The 20,250-nt window shown below is 45.4% G+C and overlaps 1 protein-coding gene and 1 long non-coding RNA gene across 7 annotated transcripts in view; one reads left to right on the top strand and one right to left on the bottom strand.

Annotated features, from left to right (window-relative positions):
- The window catches only part of UBN1 (ubinuclein 1), an 810,192-nt gene that overhangs the window by 701,317 nt on the left and 88,625 nt on the right, over nucleotides 1-20,250 (top strand). For all 6 annotated transcript variants that reach the window (XM_078662914.1, XM_078662913.1, XM_078662915.1 and 3 more), the window contains one exon: nucleotides 16,537-17,712. In XM_078662914.1, the coding sequence (XP_078519040.1) occupies nucleotides 16,537-17,712 (1,176 nt within the window). The remainder of the gene's footprint in view (nucleotides 1-16,536; nucleotides 17,713-20,250) is intronic.
- The window catches only part of LOC144784250 (uncharacterized), a 497,620-nt gene that overhangs the window by 391,830 nt on the left and 85,540 nt on the right, over nucleotides 1-20,250 (bottom strand). The window contains exon 2 of the long non-coding RNA XR_013601622.1: nucleotides 17,658-17,721. This is a non-coding gene — a long non-coding RNA (uncharacterized LOC144784250). The remainder of the gene's footprint in view (nucleotides 1-17,657; nucleotides 17,722-20,250) is intronic.

Raw genomic sequence — 20,250 nt, 5'->3', positions numbered from 1 at the left:
AATAGCGAGGGCAGGTCACCTCCCGGAACTCCGAGGCCAGTAAGGACAAAAAGGGCCTCCACAGCTCCGAGTACTTAGCACCCTCCCCCATCAGAGTCAAAGAGAGCTTCTCCATGCCCAATACATGCCATAAGCGATGTAGCCAGCCCTGAAACGTGGGGGTATGTGCAGAGCGCCAATGCATAAGGATATTCTGAATAGCGGAACCCAGGGCAATAGCTATCAGTCGAGCTCTACGGGGGCGCAGCGTATATGTGAGAGGATTTGGCAAACCCAACAGGACGTAGGATGGGAAACGTGGAATGTCCGTATCAAAGTGTACATTGACCTCATCCAGGACTTGATTCCAGTATCCCTGAAGATGGACACAGTTCCAAAGCAGGTGAACCAGCGTGCCCATCTCCCCACACCGTCGCCAGCAGGTCGCATCCCTGGTGCAATCCATCTCATGCAGTTGCTCAGGCGTATAATACCAATACGTGGCCACTTTAGTAAGAGTATCCGTCAGCCCCATATGATACGCTGAATGGCGCGCCCTATAATAGATGGCCTCCCATTCCTTATGGCTAAAAGTCCGCCCCAGCTCTCTCTCCCACCGAGCCCTGCCAGCACTGTATGAGTGGGTGCACTTAGCTTGCAACATCTTGTACAGGTCAGAGATCAATTTTTTATCAGAGGTACGTGTGATCAACCAGTACACATACGGCAGAAGGCGTGGATCAGCTGTAGGACGTACCTGATCATTAAGTGCCCAATGTCTAGCCTGGAGATCTCTAAGTCTCTCTGACTCTGGCAGGTCATACGCCTGTCGAAAGGAAGGGAAAGGTAAAACGTCCCCTCCCCGTAGAGATTACATAAGAACCGACACCCAGCCGGCCGCCATTTTGCAAACGCCACAGCGTCTTGGCCCGGTGTGAAATCGGGATTATCCATCAAGGGCGTGAGAGGCGACGGGAATGAGGTGAGATCATGCTTGTTATTGGTGCCATCCCAGACTTCCATAGGAACTCTGGTAATATAAGAGGCATACAAGTTGTGGAGTCTGTGCTGCCTACGGAGGAAGGGTACCTCCTGTAGAGGGCGTCCCGCCACCGCCTGGTCCTGAAAGAGCCAGTGCTTCTCAGACTCCCATCTACTCCACTCTACAAGGATGCGCAACTGCGCAGCCTGAAAACAGAGAAGCAGATCCGGGAAACCGAGTCCACCCTATTCCGGGGGAAGAGTCGTAAGTCGAAGTTTCATCCGTGGTTTCTTTCCATTCCAAATAAACTGAGCTAGCTCAGACTGCGTCTGTTGTATCCAACCCACCGGGCGTCAGAGAGGGATGGTCCGAAATAAATAAAGAATCTGGGGGAGAATCGTCATCTTTACCGCTGCCACTTTCCCTAACCATGACAGGGGGTAGTGTCGCCACCTTCCCAATTCCTGCCGAACCTTCTGTCGCAACCGGGTGTAGTTGATCCGAACCGTGTCTGAAAGTGTAGGAGCCAGTTGAATTTCCAGATACCGTGAGGCCAAATAATTTGGTTGAATGCTTAAATCTCATTCACAACCCCTTTTTTAAAATAGAAAAATGAAGGAAAAAAGTACAGTGTAGCCCTATAGACTGCCATTATGTGAATGAAAAAACAGCGTCTGCGCTTTTAAGGGCCCAGAGATCACAAGTATTCTATCATGCCCAAGAGGTGGCAGTTGCTTCAGTTCTTTTTTCTGCCTCCTGGTGACAGGATCTTGGAGCACTCTTCCTTTTTTGCCTTTTTTCCTTACAAAAATCTCAACAGATAATTCTGGCAACTATTTTACTCAATGGTTTTTGCCTGTTCAAGTCTTTTTCTGTCATTTTCTGACAGAAAACATTTGTCTTGAGTCATATAAAATGCTATATTTGACAAGTGTCCCGTCTATGGAAGAAAAAAGGCCAAAGCAGACCCTAATAATGTCTGCATCATCTGCCTTCCTGAGAGTCATGTTCCTGACAATTGTTCACAGTGCAGGAAGTTTTACAGGCACACCCTGAGGGAAAGGGAGAAGATTTGCCTTGATGGCACAGAAGAGCTGTACAGGAAACAGGCGCAGTCAGAAGGTGGGACATTGAGGGAGTGAGGAGAGGGTCAGTCCTCTACCAGGGCTCTAATACCGTTCTCTGAGGACTCCATGTGTGAGAGATCCAAAAAAAAGAATTTTAGTCCCAAAACAACATTGTTCCAGGTCGAGAGCATTGAAGTCAAGACAAGGTACAGTCCCTACATGTTGACTGTCAAGGGCTGGGTCGGCGTCGAAGAGGAGAAGACACTCGACGTCGAGATATGGGAGGTCGACATCGAGACATAGGAAGTCGCTGTCGAGGGACACTATGACTTCAAGACGTAGCGGAAATTCGATGTGGAGAAGTCTGTCGACTTTGAGACAATCAAGAACCTTGAAAAAAGTCAGGCAAGATGTCTACCATCAGCTTCTGACTCCGAATATTCCAGTAATACAATTCCAGGGCATATTCTCCATCATCTCCTATTCTGCCAGATTCTTCTCCACCTCCGGCTTCCCTTCCTCCAACAGTGCTGACCCTCTTTTGCCACCTGTGCCAATACCTCTTCTGCCACTTAATCCTACGGACGTTTCTCCTACATGACCTCTATGTTGACCTTGGCCGTCCAGGTCCAGATCTCGTCCTCACACCAGACATTGACGTAGTCTCAGCTATCTTTGTCACCCCTATCCTCACGACATACACATTCTCATCATGACTCCAGGTCTAGTACACGACCCAGGCGCGTTGTTCATCATACTACTCTTCATCCTCTACCACAAGCGCTCGCAGATACTCACCAGCTCTATCTAGATCTCTGAAATCAAGGATATTCACAGGGAATGACATGAATACCTTTCAAAAGCTACTTATGCAAGGCACATCAAAATTGAATATTCCAATACCTGCTCCCACTCCTTCAGTGATACTACTTTGTTGATATTTGAGACCTTTCACCAATGAACAACATCCAGACAGCTAATGCCTCTGGTTCCAGGACTTTTGGAACCAGCCATGGAGCGTTTCCTCACGCCAGCCTCAACCAAAACAGCTCCATCGAGGCTGCAAAAGAAATATAGGCCTCCAGAACAGGATCCGCTGTTTCGGCTCTCAAATGCTTCTCCTGACTCTGTAGTGATTCTGGCGGCAAAGAAACTGCACTCAACTGCTCCTTTGTCCACTGTACCACTGGACAAGGAGAGTAAGAAACTGGACTCAGTGGGACACAAAGTATGTGGTACAGCTGCCACCTCAATGAAAGCTGCAAGTGCATTGGCCCTTCTGGGCAGATATGATCGAGACTTGTGGGACTCCTTGCAAAGGTTTGCAGACGTCCTCCCCAGAGATCGACGGGAGGACTTCCTTGTGGTGGTGAATGACGGTATGATGGTATGCAATCAAACCATTAGTGCTGCTGCTGACTCCTCGATGCCAGCAGCCCATTAGTGCTGTCATGGTCTGACCCTTAAAGGACACTCTTGCCTTTGCCTCACAGCTCTTAAACAAGACGCACAACAATGTCTCATTAACCGTCCAATCTCAGGATCCACATTGTTTGGAAGTCATATGGATGACGAGATGGCTCAGAAAAGGTCTGAGATGGAAACCCTGAAGGCGGTTGGAATTGAAAAACAGAAAGAATAGCGGAAGCATCCTTGCAGGCCTTGCCTACATAGTCATCACCGCAGAGGGTTCAGACCCCTCACTGGTGTGAAGGTGTATCAATCGCGATAGCAACAAAGACCTTCTCAACTCCAACCACATCATCAACTCAGAGGAAAACCCAGCCATCAGCCAGTCCAAGGGGGAAAACCTGCATCAGGCTCCAAACAATGAATTTCTATTTCCCCCTCTTCCATTACCCACTCCGGTAGGGGGAAGTATATCTAATTTCCTGGCTGAGTGGAAATCATCACAAAAGATGCCTGGGTTCTAAATGTTGGGCAGAATGGTATTGTCTCAGATCTATCAGTCCTCCTTCAAATATACCACCAGAACCATCCCCTCAATATCTGCGGATCCTGCGCTCGGAAGTCAACACCCTTCTGCACAAGCAAGCGGTGAAAATCGTCCCTCCCTAACAACAAGGCATGGGGATTTACTCATGTTATTTTTTGGTCAGAAAGAAAGGCCCGAAAATTAATACAGACCCATTCTAGTTCTGAAGGCAGCCAACAAATGACTTCGGAGAGAGATTTTGAATGCTGGCCCTGCATCAGAATTATCCCCAAGTACATCAAAGGGACTGGCTCAATGCAGTAGACCTTCCAGATGCATATTTTCATATTCCAATAGCCAGGAAACTCTTCTTGAGGTTTGTCATAGGCCAAGATTACTACCAATACAAGGTGCTTCCATTCGGCCTCAAATCAGCCCCTGAACTTTATTGAAGTGCATGGCAGTGGTTGCTGCACATCTCTGAAAGCTCAGAATAGTCGTCTGTCCATATCTAGACTGGCTGATCAAAGCATCATCACCACAAGAAGCTCAACCTCAATATCAGTTGACAAGCAGTCTTCTCCACTGATTAGGTCTCCATGTCAACCACACCAAATCAACACCTAATCCAGTTCAGTCTTTGCATTACCTGGGTGCCACCATCGATACAGTACAAGCAAGAGTATATCCTTTAGAAGACCGACTGTTATCAATCCATCTGAAGTGTCATTTTCTCAAGACAGTCTCTCATCCCACGGTGAGAAGTGTCATATGTCCTAGGCTTGATGGCCTCGTACATTTTTCTAACTCCGAATGCCCGCCTCCACATGAGGCCACTTCAGTGAGGATCAGTGGATCAATAATCAGGAAAGTGGGAGGACAGGATCACTCTATCTTCTAAGGCACTTCAGTTCCTTGGCTGGTGGTGTTCCTCATCAAGGCTCCTGCAAGGGAGGCCTTTTCATCAGGAGATTCCAGCTCAGACAATAGTCACAGATGCCTCTCTATAAGGTTGGGGAGCGCTTATGGATCACCTACAAATCCAGAGAACATGGTCACCGAGGGAGATGACTAATCACATCAATCTCTTCGCGGTTCAATTAGCATTTAGGGCTTTTCACCTGTCCTTCAAGATGCAATCCCTGCTTGTCCAGACAGACAATATGACAACAATGTACTACCTCAACAAGCGAGTCGGAATTAGGTCTTGATTTTTGTATCACAAAGCTCAGACAATCTAGAATTGGCTGATAGCCAGGACCATGTGGATCACTGCGGCCCATCTCTCAGGTCTTCAAAATGCTGAAGCAAACTCCCTAAGCAGAGTCCTGCAAGAAAACTACAAATGGGACTTTCACGACGATACCATACAAAACATCTTCAGAATATGGGGTGTTCTGTGCATCGACTTATTTGTCGCCACAGAAAACAAAAAATGACCAGACTTTACCTTGAGTTACTTTTATTCAGGGACACTGGGGACACTGGGGAATGCCCGTGGGATTTATAAGTCCGGCAAATTTCTCTACGCCTTTCCTCCGATCCCCCTGATCCTGTCAGTTCTCGTCAAACTGTCTTACTCCAGAGCCAGAATGATCTTGATTACTCCGAAGTGGCCATGTCAATGGTGGTTCACAGACCTTCTTAACCAGTAAAAGCATCCACATCTCAAGCTGCCGTATGGACCAGATCGTCTCACGAAATTCGAAGGCCAGATGGTTCACCCCAATCTCTCCTCTTTGAGTTTTGCAGCATATCTCTTGAGCTAGTTTAGAATGGGTATGGGAACATTCCACAAAAATGCATGAACATTCTCAAAGAGGCTAATCGACTGTCAACGTGTTCTGCCTATTCATTTAAATGAAAGAGATTTTGCATTTGGTGTTCTAACAAGAACCAACAACCGTCCAAGAAGATGTCATTCTTCCATACTTACTTCATTTTCTTCCATAGAAGTTCATTTGGCAGCTCTTACTGCCTTCAGAAAATGTCCTTCACAAATCTCTTTTTTTAAAAGGCCCGTCAATAAGGATTTTTTTGAAGGCTTAAAAAAGGTTTTCCCTCCCATAAGGCGTCCATGCCCTCCATTGGAGCTCAATATAGTCCTCTCATGCCTCATTAAGGCCCTTTAGGCCTCATTAAGGCCCCTTTTGACCCCATTCATTAAATTGTCCTTGCAATTCCTCTCTTGGAAAGCTGCTTTTTGTGTAACGATCACGTCAGCACGGAGGGTTAGCAAAATCCAGGCATTGTGTTCTCATAAACCATACTCCATCTTTAATTTCAGTAAGGTAGTGATGAGAACTCACCCAAAATTCCTACCTAAAGTCATTTCGGATTTTCATGTCCATCAGACTATCCCTTTTGCCTACTTTCTTTCAGCACCCTTCCACACCTGCTGAAAGCACTCTCTATTCTCTTGACGTTAGAGGAGTGTGAAAGTTTTATATGGACAAAACATAAGCTATCCACAAGTGGGACCATTGTTTGTGAATTTTGGACCAGTCCATACAGGTCTAGCTGCGTCCAAACAGTCCATATCCCAAAGGATAGCATCTTGCATTTTCTCTGGTCCCTTAAAGGCGCAGCCTCTGTTTTTACATTCACATAATGACTGCCTATAGGGCTACACTGTCCTTTTTTCTTCATCTTTCTCTTTTCAAACAAGGGTTTGTGATAGAGATGTAAGCCTTCTACCAAAGTATTTGTCCTTAAATATACATGGGTATTCATTACCCTTTTTAAGGGTAATCTGAAGAAATTGGCCATTTTAGCCTTCTCTATAGGCTGCACAATGTTCTTGTCTTGAGTGTTTCTATAGGCCTTCCTAAAGAAAGGTGACCATATACACTTAAGAAAATATATTATGGAAAAGTGCTCCTTGATCCCCACATGTGGGTGGTACTATTCAGTGCTTATGATTTCAGTGGAGGGTCTCCTGAGAGAGAACTGGGATTATAGGTAAGGAACATTTCCAAGTTTTTTACTGAGAACTGAGCAAGTAATAATGTGCTCAATGCCTTTGAGGTTAACTCTGTGAGAGAAAAATTGAACAAACATTGAAGAAACCTTAATAATGTTTACTTTTGCGTAAAAAAATCTGTAAAATCTACCAGCCTGGTAACTCCTGGCTATCTAATCTTATCGAATTGTAGAGTTCATGGCAACCCGAAGGTTTCCCAGCGCTAATCCTAACCAGCAGATCCCTGAGAGCTGACAAAAAAAAACTATTTGACAAATAACCATGTCTTCTGAGCATTCCTGAAAGCGGATCTGGATTCTCTTTGAGGCAGTTTGAGTGGCAGGGAATTCCATAGTTTAGGCTCTAGGTGCTTAAAGGAGTGGCAGGGAGAAAAGTGGTGGATTTTAGGGACCTTCCAGGATCGTATGGTACAATGGGAGCACGTAGTATTTGGGGTCCGTTACTGTGGAAGGCCCAATGCTTGATGTAAAGAGCTTCAAATTGCACCCGCTGCTCTATGGGGAGTCAGTGAAGGTCAACTAAGTCCCTCCTTGTGGACAGGTGCCTTGGAATTTTGAGAAGGGGCCAGGCGTCCGTATGTTGTATTTTCTGTAAACTCCTTTTGAGTCCAGCCAGGAGATGATCAGAACCTGTATGATGAGTCTTTATGACTGGGGGCAGAAGATCCAACACTTTTCTTGGTAATCTGAGTATTCCAAAACATTTCACTGCTAGTGTATTGGACTGGGGTTCCATGGTAAGCATGTCATCCAACCAGACACCCAAAAAACGTCAATGTTACCTAAGAGCATGAGCTCCGTCTTGTCCCTTTTTAACTTGAGGGAGCAGTTGGCCATCCAGTTGGCTTCCTCCTTTAGACAAGGGGACAAGTTGTTTAGAGTTGGAGCCGTGTTCAGGGACGATAGAGACGACTTATTGTGTACCGTCTGCATCGGAGACTATAGTAGACCAAAAGATTGAACTACCTCGGCTAAAGGACACATGTAAAGGTTAAAAAAGTTAGGGCATAATGTGGAGCCCTGGGGTACTCTGCATTTCAGCGATCGAATGTCTGAGAAGCACGTTTGGTCCAGTACTTGGAAAGTTCTCCCTTCGAGGAAGGACGTTAGCCATTTTAGTCTGTGATTGCTTATCACTACCTCTGAGAGCCTCTGGATAAGTGTTGCATTGCCTACTGTATTAAAAGCAGCACATATGTCCAGAAGGATGACTGCTGCTGAGCCTCCCTGGTCCAAGAGTTGCCTAAGTTCTTCTGTTACAGCTAGCTGTGCCGTCTCAGTGCTGTGGTCTAAAACTTGTTTAGGTGGAATGAAGGAGTTTGTTAGATTCCAGAAAGAGGGAGAGGTGTAAGGAGTTTGTTAGATTCCAGAAAGAGGGAGAGGTGTTGACTAACATGTTTCTCCAGGAGTTTGGACACACCCGGCAGTAGTGAGATTAGGTCTATAATTTCCTAGAAACTAAGGGGCTAGGTTTGGCTTTTTCCGCAGTGGCTATACCACTGCGTGTTTCCATTGTTGGGGGATTAAACCAGAAGATAATGATAGAGTCAATAGTTCTATCAGGACAGGGAAGATGCTCTGAGCCTTGTTCTGAGATGCGGAGAGGAGCTATGTCAAGGGGGGAGCCTGACTTCACTTGGCTAAATAACGCCAAAACCTTATTGTGAGTGATAGTAGAAAAGGCCGGAAGGCCTTGTTCTTGGCAACTCAGGAGTTGCTTATCTGAAGGGAGCTTGGTCTCCTTTGTTTTCGCAGGAAAGGATGAGTAGATGTCTAAGATTTCTTATAGAGAAAAAAGAAGTCAGGTCATTGCAGCGAGCGACTGGCAGTTTTAGGGGTGGGCAGCTTATCTTCACCCCTGAGTGACTTCAGAATTTGAAACACTTCTCTGGGTGAGTTGGAGGTATTCTCAATCTTAATAGTGTAGTAAGATGCTTGAGAAGCTCTGATCTCGGAGTGGAAGTACCTTACTGCATGCCGGTACTCACGCTTACTCGGTACATTGTAGTACTTCTTCTATTTCCTTTCTAGGCTTTTGCACTTCTTCTTGGGTGCTAAGAGAAGAGGGGAAAACAAAGGAGATTTTTTACTTTGCTGTGTACCATTTTGTGTCTTCTCCGGAAGAACTCAGTAGAGGGAGTTACTAATCCAGTTAAGGAACTTGGAATTTGCCCCAGAAATATGCTCCCCTAGGTTGGGTTTGGACTTTGTGAGGGTAGACGTCCTGTCTTTATTATCTAGTTTAGACCAGTCGCGATCCTTCCTCATAGACCTGGGTGGGCCACTAAGAACAGAGGTAAGGTGCAAGGAAATGGGAATCAGGTTGTGGTCTACCCAAATAACTGTTATGGGTTGTAGTGCCCGTAGATTTGGGGTGCTACTGAATACCAGGTCAATAGTGTTCCCTTTCTTGTGGGTTGGGCCCTTGAACTTCTGTTTGAACTGTAAGGAGGGGAGTTCCTAAAATAGATTGTTGGAGGCACCAATTGTGCCATCCTCAGCGTGGATATTTAAGACTCCTAGCAAGGAGAAATAGGTTTTATTGAGGGCCATATCTGTGACTGCCTCAGGGAGTGACTCGAGGAAATTGGAGGGGGAGCCAAGTGGCCTATAAAGTCGGACCCCGAAAAAGGTGAAGGTGTGAGTAAGAGAAATTGAGAAGGAAAGGCTTTCGCAATCCTGGGTGTTGGGGGTGTGCAAACGCCCCTGAAATTGTCTTTTAAGATAATGGCACCAGCCCCTCTCCTTTGTTTTCACAATCTTGCCGGATAATATGGTATCCTGAGGGCATGACTTGGAATATGTCATAATCAGAGCCCTTTTGTAGCTATGTTTCCATCAAAAACAGTTACCTGGGCTATTCTCCTGTATAAGGGAGAAGACATCCTGCTTAAGCAGCCCATCCTCCTACAGTTAAAAAAGAACCAGCATGAGCCTGGCTGCTATTTGGTTCCTCTAGACTGTTTAGGGATGGGATGAGGGTGAAATGCGCAGGTTTTACATGACGTGATGTGCTAGGCTCTATTTGCATGTAGGCAGCAGCTGTCCGCACTGACCTGAAAGCTCTGTAGTGGAGTGGGTGTGTATGTGTATCTGATGATTTTGTGTGTTAAAGAGGCAGGGTCCAGTCAGGCGCAGACGGGCTTGCCTTTGCCACGCCAGCAGCATGCATCCGTGTCACTAATTATATTGGCGTGATAAAAAAAACACCGGTTGAGTGCCTACCAAAATGACATCTATAGCACTGATGCCTAATTTTGCTATAATGCCAAGAATTATGCCCACTGGCTCCCCTGGGGCCACCCAATTCAACTGTAAAGTGCTGTTGTGGCAAGAAGGTTTCCTCTTGCTCCTCTAGGGGCCGCCTATTGAGTTCTAGCAAGTAGCAGCAGGAATAAGTCAACATATTTGATTCCCACACAGTATACAACAGTAGAACATATTTTAAAGTGTAAATTCCTTTACAACTTTGAACACCCCCTCCCCTCCCATTGACAAGCAGTGTGCCAGCAAGATCGAGGTCTAAGACCGTGCTGACTAGATATCAGGAGATTACTCATCTTAAAATATTCTCAGCCATCCGCCTCTGTGTTGACTCCATACTGCCCTGGAAATAATGGAGTTTAGTGCGTATAAGTGTCATCCCGGCATTCGGACTTCAGATCCTTCTTTCCGCACCTTTCAACACAAAACTGAAGTTCCACCCCACAATCTTTTCTGTATTCTGACGACTTCTAAAACAAACTCCAGTGTGCTAGAGCACAATGTCTGCATCCAAAACATCAGGTTTCAACCCAGGTCAGTCACAGACCTGCATGAGGTGTGTCTCTGGTGTCTGGGCTCAGGCCACAACATGAAGTTGTCTAATTTGGGACTGGGATACGAAACAATATGTCACCGAACGCAAGAAGTCGCAACCTTTGCAGTCACGCTTAAAGTCGCTCACTCGGTCCTACTCCCAAACCCATTTGCGAGTCAGATTTGCCCTCGAAATCCTCTGGTAAGTCAGATTTGAAGTCAGAGCACAAACATAAAAAAGAAAAGCGGAATTTGACCCCATCCCACTATCTGAACCCAAATAGAAGGCAGGAGGGTGTACCAGTTGTTCACCTAGAAGGTCTCCAGCCACGCAGCGGATTCCTCAACTGATCCCAGTGTGCCCCAAGTTACCCAGGCCATCAGTGACAACACAGCAGATTGGAGCATTCATTGTGTACATACTTTACATTTTTGGTGCACTTCTGGTTCCTTTTTGTGTGCCTTTGAGCCCCAGGGAACCACAGAGGCCTCCAGTCAGGTTACCACCAGCAGATGCCATACTTGCTTCAGCCTGACTACTGGGAACTCATTACGGACATTGTACTGTGACTAGTACTGGCTTATGTTTTGGCTTCGAAACTTGTTCCAGTCCTTTCCACAGTGGCTCCTGTACCAATACCCAAAGCGGATCTGATACTGATAGTTTCAAACACTGAACTAAGTACAGTTCGATCTCAAGCGATGTTGCACTATGAAATCACAAAAGTGCAGCCGGTTTTTTACTCAAACCCAGGGCCGCTACCAACTCATATATGCCAGAAGGGGCTCTGTTATCTTTTTGTCTCTTATTCAGATCAAGGAGCAACCCGGTATGTGAATGATGATGGTGGTGACAGGGATTTCTTCCCCCCCACCCAACACACAGATGATGCTTTCTACATGAATTACAAAGAGGCCAGTGGTCTTGACACCCCTCCTTAGGTAGTGCTTGACTCACCACATGGGCCAAAACAGTAGAATGCGTCTCCTCTGCAGTAGTTGTTTGTAGTGCAGCTGAGTTTCTGGATTTGCAGCTGTCTTAAGTTGAGACCAAAATGAACATCCTGGCAGAAATGGTGCAACCTGAGCCAGCTACTGCTGAACCCTTGCTCCCTTTTACTGAAGCCCTCTCTAACACCCTGATGCCCATTTGGAAGAAGCCCTGTTCCTGCCCACCTGTAATAGGAAGGTGGCCAGATATCAGGGACCGGCTTCTAACGACCAGCCTCATGTTTGATGCCTCAACCAGTGTGGTGCATTCCAACTCCTTCACCCGGAACAACCCTGGATAGGGAATCAAAGAGGATTGAGGCTTTTAACAAGCCTATGTTTTCCTCTACCAGTCTGGCATTGTATTTGGTAAATTCTGTCTGGTTTACTGGGTAGCTATACCCAAGCCCTGTGGACCTAACCAGTGAGATCTTGCTGGCGGTCCAAGAAGAACGTCTTTGACTCAAACAATCCATGATGGACAAAACAATGCCAAATATGTTGTCCGTGCTGGTCTAGATACTACTTACTGCCTGGGGAAGGGAGGTAGGCCCAGTGGTGTACTTTATCAACACATATGGATGCACTCCACAAGATTTCCCATTGATGTGTATGCCTCCTGCATGGATATGCTTTTTGATGGGTCGTACCTTTTTGATGAGGAGGCAGACTTGGTATTAGAGCACTTTAAGGAATGTAGAGCTACTGTGAGTTCTTTGTGTCTTTTGACCCCAGTTTGTCAACCAGTTTAAAAGGTCCAGATGCTATTCCAGAGTTTCAGAGAGCAGGCTTAAAGGCAAAGACAGACTCCCCATCCAGTGATGCATTCACCCTAGTCATTTCAAAGCCATGGACGTGGATCATACAAACAGCGCAAAGGCCAGTAGAGCCATCAGTCCTTCCATTCCTCCTCCTCCTGCTGCAACAAACACCAAACGAATTCAGTTTGCCCTTAGTGTTGTATGCCCATCCAATGGAGGGGGGGGGGGGGGGGTGTACAGAATCCCTCATTTCCTTTTGTGATGACATTGGTCAGATGGGTCTTACAGGTCGTTCATTATGGCTATGCCCCATCTTTACTTTTACACTCCCTAAATATTCCCCGCACCATAGGAAGAATTTCAGATGAGCACTTGTCCATTCTGCTGCAAGAGGTGGGAGCGTTACTCTCCATGGGTGCTATTGAGAAATAGCTCAGCTTTGAAAGAGAAGAGTGTTTTTATCCTTTTTCCTTGTCCCAAAGAAGGTTGGGTTCTCAGCCTATTTTGGACTTTCAGCCTCTAGATGCCTTCTTCAGAAGGACAACTTCAAGAAGCTCAAGCTGGCCCAGATCCTCTCTGCCATGGACCTGGGCAACTAGATGTTGTCCTTGGACATTCAGGATGTGTATTTTTATATACCTGCCCTGCAATCCCACAGACGTTACCTGGGGTTCATGGTAGGCCAGGAGCATTTTCAGTTTGCTGTACTCCCTTTCAGCCTCACTAGCGCCTACAGGGTGTTCACAAAAGTGATGGCAGTGATCGCTGTCTGCCTTAGGAGATCGAGGAGACCCATCTTTCCCTATCTTGCCCTTTAACTGTTGAAGGCAGGCTCACCATAGTCAGTCACAGACCACCTCCAGGCAATTGCGAACCTCTTGACTTTGTTGGGGTTCATTGTGAATGAACCGAAGTTGCACCTGGCTTCTTCACTGAGGTTTCAATTCAGAGGAACTCTTTCAGACCCAGTGCAGTTCCAAGCATTGCCTCCACTGCAACAAGTCCATGATTTGCTGGCTATGATCCAAATGTTCCAGCTCAGTCCTGGATCACAGTGAGGCACCTTTGAGGCTTCTTGGACTCTTAGCCACAAGCATTTTCATTATAAGCTATGTCAGGTGGCACATGCAGACTAAACAGTGGAATGTGAAGTTCCATTGGGCTCGACATCAAAGAAATCTGACATATTTCACCCAGATCTTCAAGAAGATGGCTTATAATCTACAGTGGTGGCGGTTCGACCAGAATTGCTACTGCAGCAGACACCTCTCCCTTCCCCATCCCGAGCTGACCGTGATGATGGATGCCTCCCTGCTGGGCTCGCGAGGTCTGCGGAAGATCAGTGGACTCTAGGGTCCATCTGAAACCCTGCTGCACATCAATCCGTTGAATGTGTGAGCCATTCTCTTGGTCTTAAAGGCCTTCCAGCCACCCAGACTGAAGCCAGTTCTCATGGGCAACACCACCACCATGTGGTATTGTTACAAACAGCCGCGACAGCTTTTTTAAATATGCAGTTGCATCCATTTCTTAAACTTTTCCATTATTATTTATGTCGCCACTGATGTTGAGGCAAAAAGGTGCCTCAAGTCTTGATGAGTTTAATTCTACATGTGTTGTTGTGGGCTTAGCACGTCAGCAGTGAGCACGCACAAGATTAACATTTGGTTCGTAAACATGAAGAAGAAATTGAGTAAAAAAGGCGTGCAATACGTTTTTGTATGATTGTTACAAACAGGGCATGATTGGTCTTGGGACATTTGCCAGGAGGATGTGTGCCTTTGGGGTTGGTTGGAGCGGCAGCTCATTTCCTTGATCACACCCACGTGGTACGGTCCCCGAATTCCAGAGCAGACAAGCCGAGCAGACGGCATCTCGCAGACCACAAGTGGCATCAACACCCCAGGTGGTGCAGGGCATCTTCCTACAATATGGAGAACCTGGCTAGACACACATGATCCATGTAAGCGAATTTGGTTAAATTGTAACGTCTGCAAGTAATGTTTGATTTATGATTCATTCCGGAAATGTAAGCATGTATAAGATTACTGATGATACCTGTTGATATACATGAAAACGTAATCCAAATAAAGGTAAAAAGAAAAATTGAGAACCTGGCTAGATGGTTTTGCCACCATTGAGAACACTCAATGTCGAAGGTTTTGTGCTTTAGAGCTTTCACAAGAACATTAGTTCTGGCTGAAATGGGACACAGGACACAGGATTCATACATTTTCCTACTCCTGTCTCTCCTTCCCAAAGCTCTCAAGAGGATCAAGAATGACTGGGCCCCATGTCATCCTAGTGGATCCAGATTATGCAAGGAGGGTATGTTACCCATAGCATCTGGGCAGAAAGATCTTCCTTCCCAAGGATCTTCTGCCGCAGCAACAGGGCAGGGGACTAGACCAGAATCTTTGCAATCTACACCTCCATGTGTAGAGATGGAGCGGGAGCAACTGACTACATTTGACCTGCTGCTTGAGGTGGTGGATGTTATCCTTGCCACCTTGCGCCTTTTCAGGAATTCATTTAGGCCAGGTGTTGGGACAAATTTGTGTCCTGATGTGGCGCTCATAAGACTGATGCCTTAAAAGCCATTGGTGAGGCCACAGTGGGACCTTAAGTTGGTCTTGATATTTCTCTTGTGTATGCCCTTCAAGCGTAGTTGCTCACTGCATCTCCTTACCTAAAGACTGTTTTCCTCAATGCAGTTACATCAGCTCGTTGCATGAGTGAATTCAGCACTTTCAGTGCAACCGCCATACACCGCATTTTTCCCAGACAAATTGGTGCTGAGGGCTCAGGCGGCATACCTGCCAAAACCCCGACACCCTTCCAGATTGGGCAATACATAACTATACTAGCATTCTTTGCCCCCTCTTTACCCTTGAAAGCGGAGGACAGGCTTCATCAGCTGGACCCCAAAAGGGCTGTGAAATTTTACATTGATCGTACCAAGGAACACTGTAGGCAGTTTTTTTGTGGGGTTCTGCAGGGTGGAGAAAGGGAAAGCTGGGTAGAAGAGGTCCCTATTGAGGTTGGTAGTTTTCTACTATGTACTGGCCAACACCTCCCCTAGAAGGACTGATAAGCCATTTTTACCACGGTTAAGGCTACTACAACTGCATTATCTCATGAATTTCCTCTCCTTGCCATCTTCCACGCCATGAGGCGGGTGTCATTACATACATTCATGAAGCACTACTGCCTTGATGTCCAGGTCTGGTTGGAGGGACACTTTGCCCACTTGATCCTGCAGACGTTTTGGTTTGATTAAACTCCACAGACTCTCCACCGGCCCAGTTACTTATTTGATTTGTATTCTAAGGTGAGGAATGCACAGTTAAAAGTATCCAATAGAATAGCAAGTCCTTTACCTTTGGTAATACTGTTTCCGATGGATACTCTATCTCTCTATCTAACTGCAGATTCCTCACTGCCCTCCCACCCCAATTCTGCAGAATGTTATCTTTTTATCATCTAAAAAGGTCCCACTTTAGTATTCAATACACTTGTATCAACATTAGTTCACACTCTTCATGTGAGGGCTCAGAAAGGAAAAAATAAGAAACTTATGTCAGTGCGCAGAGCTGGTGCTTATTTGCAGTTCTCCTCAGTACGGTACTGAGCCAACGCAGAGCGACACAGTGCCTCCTAGCGGTGCATTTGGCACTGCTGAAGAAAAGATTCTGCTTCCAGTCTGGTGCCTGGGGAGAATTCTAAGGTGAGGAATCTGTGGTCAGACAGATCATCCACTTGAAAGAGCATTACTGAAGGTAAGTAACTTGATCATTAAGGGCATGTTTGCCAAGGCCCTTTAGCTTTTCCTTCGTACTCCAGGGTCTCCAGCTTCTCAGGGGAGCAGAACTGCCTGTGTTGTGTCCGAGTGTGTGGTGGTTTGAACATGCTAGTATTTAACATTTTAAACCAGTGTCTGTATTGTATTGTGAAAGATATTATGCATACTGTTCCCATGTGAATTGTTAGCACGGACATGTAACTTCTTTCTTAAATATATACTTATTTGTCTCTCACTAGGTCTCTTCTGTTAAGCCTGATAAAAAGCCCTCGGTCCCAAGCCAGTTGACAGAAACAACCGGTTCTGTGTCATTGGCGCAGGCAGAAATGAGTTGCAACCCTGAGAAGTCAGCCATACATGTCTCTTCCAGCACTTCCCATTCCTCCAGTACTGGTCAGCCCCCTGCACCCTGCAACAAGGACACCTTAGGTGGGGCTTTTAGTCTTCAAGCACCTTCCAAGGATGGCATGTCTGTAACTGTGCCCAACACTGCAGATTGCTTCTCCACTGATGTACGTCCTTCGTCACAAGCATTCCTCTCTGTACAGAAGGTCTCTGCAGCTGCCAGTTGTGAAGATAACCTCCTGAGAAGCAACTTAACTTTACATCCTGAATCCCTTCATCAATCTCTAAGTTTCCCCATGGACCACCCAAAAGATGTGGAACAGGCCCACAGTGAGAAAAAGCTGGGTCGCATCAGCTACAAAGGCCTCTGCAACCCACTTCTCACTGGCAAGCTCCTGCCAGGGATCTACCAAGCAAAGCAACAACTTCATATTTTGCAGCGATCTACCTTGCCCAGCCCCCAAGCACCAATCCATGCCTCTACCACCTTGCCAGTGAAACCTTTCCACCTAAGTCAGCAACAGAAAACATTATCTCTTCAAGTTCATTTGGGTAAACAACAAGTTTCCAAGGCAGTGTCATCCCCTCTGCCTCAACACCCTGTTGGCCATTCTACCAAGCCTTCTGCTAAGTCCCAGAATTTCAATTCATTGGTAACATCATCCTCATCCTCTGGAGGGGCCATGCAGGTGTCCAGTACATCTTACAGGAACCCATGCTTGGGCATTGCTGGGAAGCATTCTGTTAGCTCGAGCTCTCCAGCCCAATCCTTCAGGCCTTCATTCCTGCTCGGCTCCCTATCCAAGCAAATGGCCACAATCAGCAGTACAACAGCTACAATGTCTGTAACCCCGAGCTCCATGTCAACTAGCTTACGGACTGATTCCTTAGGTCTCACACCAAGCACTTTGGTGAAGAAACCTACACCGGCTCAAAAGCTGACTTTGGTAGCACCACCATGTGGCGCAAATGGAGAAAGTAGTAGGAGAGCTCAAGGAGTAGCTAAGTTACTTACATCTTCTGTAACTTCGGCGATGGTCTGCAGCACTGTAACATCTACTCCACGTATGGTGAGTATGCTGTTAATTAAAGCAGAGTCTGCTGTTAGGTTTAATAATGTATAGTTAGTTATTAAGCAATATGAAAACTTAAAAGTATTCAGTAAATATGGCACAGTCTCTATTTCTAGAGTAGTGTATTTGAGAAGCCCCGTTTTGGAGCCTTTCTTTTGTACATTGAGGTTATGCCCTTGCTTTTTGCTGTAGTGTTGGTGTCCTTCAACTTAGAAGCAATGTTTCTCTGCCATGGAATCGCTGACATTCATAAACAATGGGTCTCTCCACCTATGATCATTTTAGAATAATCAATATTTATTTTTTAATGACCATACAATCTTATGAACAGTAATATTTTCCTTTCCTTTTTGATTCAGAGTTTTGATGTTGCCTCTTTCAGCCATTGGCTTTCTTTGTTCAGCCTCTTTCAGCCATTGGCTTGAGACTTTGTCATTCATTTCTTGGCTCTCGTCTCTCACTTTATAGTATTAGCTGTTTGACTGTATTTGTATCCTTCTGCATAGAACTGCATGAGGAAATACTTTACAACTATAGCCTCATCGGTCTGCCCTTGCTGCGTTTCATTTGCCTGTGCTGTATATGTCAATACATGACAACCAAGACCTGTTGGTTTTGCTAATACTTGTTAAGGTAGACAGTGAGTAACTGCTCAACTGAACTTGTAGTGGCACCTGCTTCTAAACTTTAATACATCTTCTTATTAGTTGTAACAATGATACAGTATACAAAAAGGCATTAAGACTTACATAGAGACAGAACTGCACATCTGCACTTTGCCTTTATTCATATAGGCCCCCTCTACATTTCCAAAGTGCACTGCTTTGGCAGCTGACTGGGGGTTCATTTTCCACTCTGAATGCTTTGGTCTGCTTTTTTTGCTTATATGTTGCAAAATATAGTCACAATTTATACATATTTGGACGCCATCCAGCATTTTATGGCTTCATCCCTCATCTTTAAATTTTTTTGTGTGAATGCTTTGTTTTGATAAGATGTTCTTCCATAAGAGGACCTCAGAATTGTACTGTTTATGTAGTGTGTATCTTGTCTCAAGAAGATTTTTTTATTATTTTTTCTCAGAAGCTCCCCCAAGACAAGGAGTTACTGTAGGTACTGAATTTAAGAACATGTTTCTTTCATTCCAAGTCGTGTGTTCCTCGGGGGATATTTCATAATTGTCAGCATTGATAGAACTGATGTGCACTCTATTATCTCTCAGGCTCACCGGTTTTAAACCAAATGCAGATCAATAATACAAGCCTGCCATTCCTAGGAAGTATTCTGTTTTGTTCCCATGCTGATGTGGAGATACTAAAGATCTGATAGAGACATCTAGCCGCAGATTCCTTACCTTTGAACTTCCAGGCATCAGGCTGGATCCTGAAGATTTTTACTTAGGAGTGCCCCTGTGCGCTGGTAGGTATCGTCGGTCGACTCCTGGTGATGGCGGCCGCATCGTGTTCATCGTCGTTGTGACATCAGTCGTCAATATAACCGCCACCCTGGCGCGCTGACGTCAGTACTTTTCACGAATTTCCACACCAGAAGCGCGGAGACATGAAGTAACTGACCATGGTGTGTTAAAAAGAGACTAGGGCCCTGAAAGGGAACAGCCTAGAGACTAAAAGACAATTCTGCAGTGCAGGGAGGATGGGTGGGTCGGTAAGGAATCTGCGGCTAGATCATTCCTCTACCAGATAAGACATTACCGAAGGTAAGTAACATTAAAGCAAATCTGATACATTCAAAGCCCCATAACAGGAAAGGAAGGAGTATTGCTGAAGGCCTGTCTTGAGACTTTTGGAACAGTGCCATCACCATGACTTTGTTTGTCACTGAAACTGTCAGCAATCTCCTCAGAAACAAATGCAGAAATCTCCCCCTCATTCAAGGGGAAGAGGCTTTGGCTTCAACCATAAAGCTTCCCATCAAATCATAGGATTAATTTTCCCAATTCACCCAAACTTCTTCCAAGTCTGATAATAGTATTGAAATCTGCATGATAGTGTGGCAAAAATGATAAAAAATGTAAGTGGATATTTCCTTGATGAAACTCAGTCTACGCTTAGAGGTTCAAAATATCACTTCTAGACATGCCTCCTTCCTCCTACAAGGTCTAGGACATTTCATATCCAGTCAAAACTTTATTTCGATTTTGGCAAAAATCATAAAAGTTATATAAAATACAGAACAATAAAAATCTGAGGATATCCACGTGCCGGTTTTGTAAAATAACAACAATCGCCCTGTAACTTCATGATATAGCAATAAATATTTAAAACCATAAGTAACACCATTTTTACAGAACATTTTACAATTTTATATCCACAGTTAATATTTATACAGTAAAATGCAAGTGCAAAGTGCTAGATTATAAAAAAAACTACAACACTTAAACAAATAGATGTCAGCCAGTCGTTTTGTTTTTCCAACGTATCACCCATACCCAGCCCAAAAACTTTGCAACAGCGATGACAATAGGACCCTCCAGGGATGATTTCAGGATCCTAAAAGCATCGCTGCTAGACCTAG

Source organism: Lissotriton helveticus, chromosome 10 (genome assembly GCF_964261635.1).
Source record: "Lissotriton helveticus chromosome 10, aLisHel1.1, whole genome shotgun sequence".
NCBI classification, from domain to species: Eukaryota; Metazoa; Chordata; class Amphibia; order Caudata; family Salamandridae; genus Lissotriton; species Lissotriton helveticus.
Note: the sequence above shows the minus strand (reverse complement) of the source record. Positions and strands in the feature narration are given on the sequence as shown.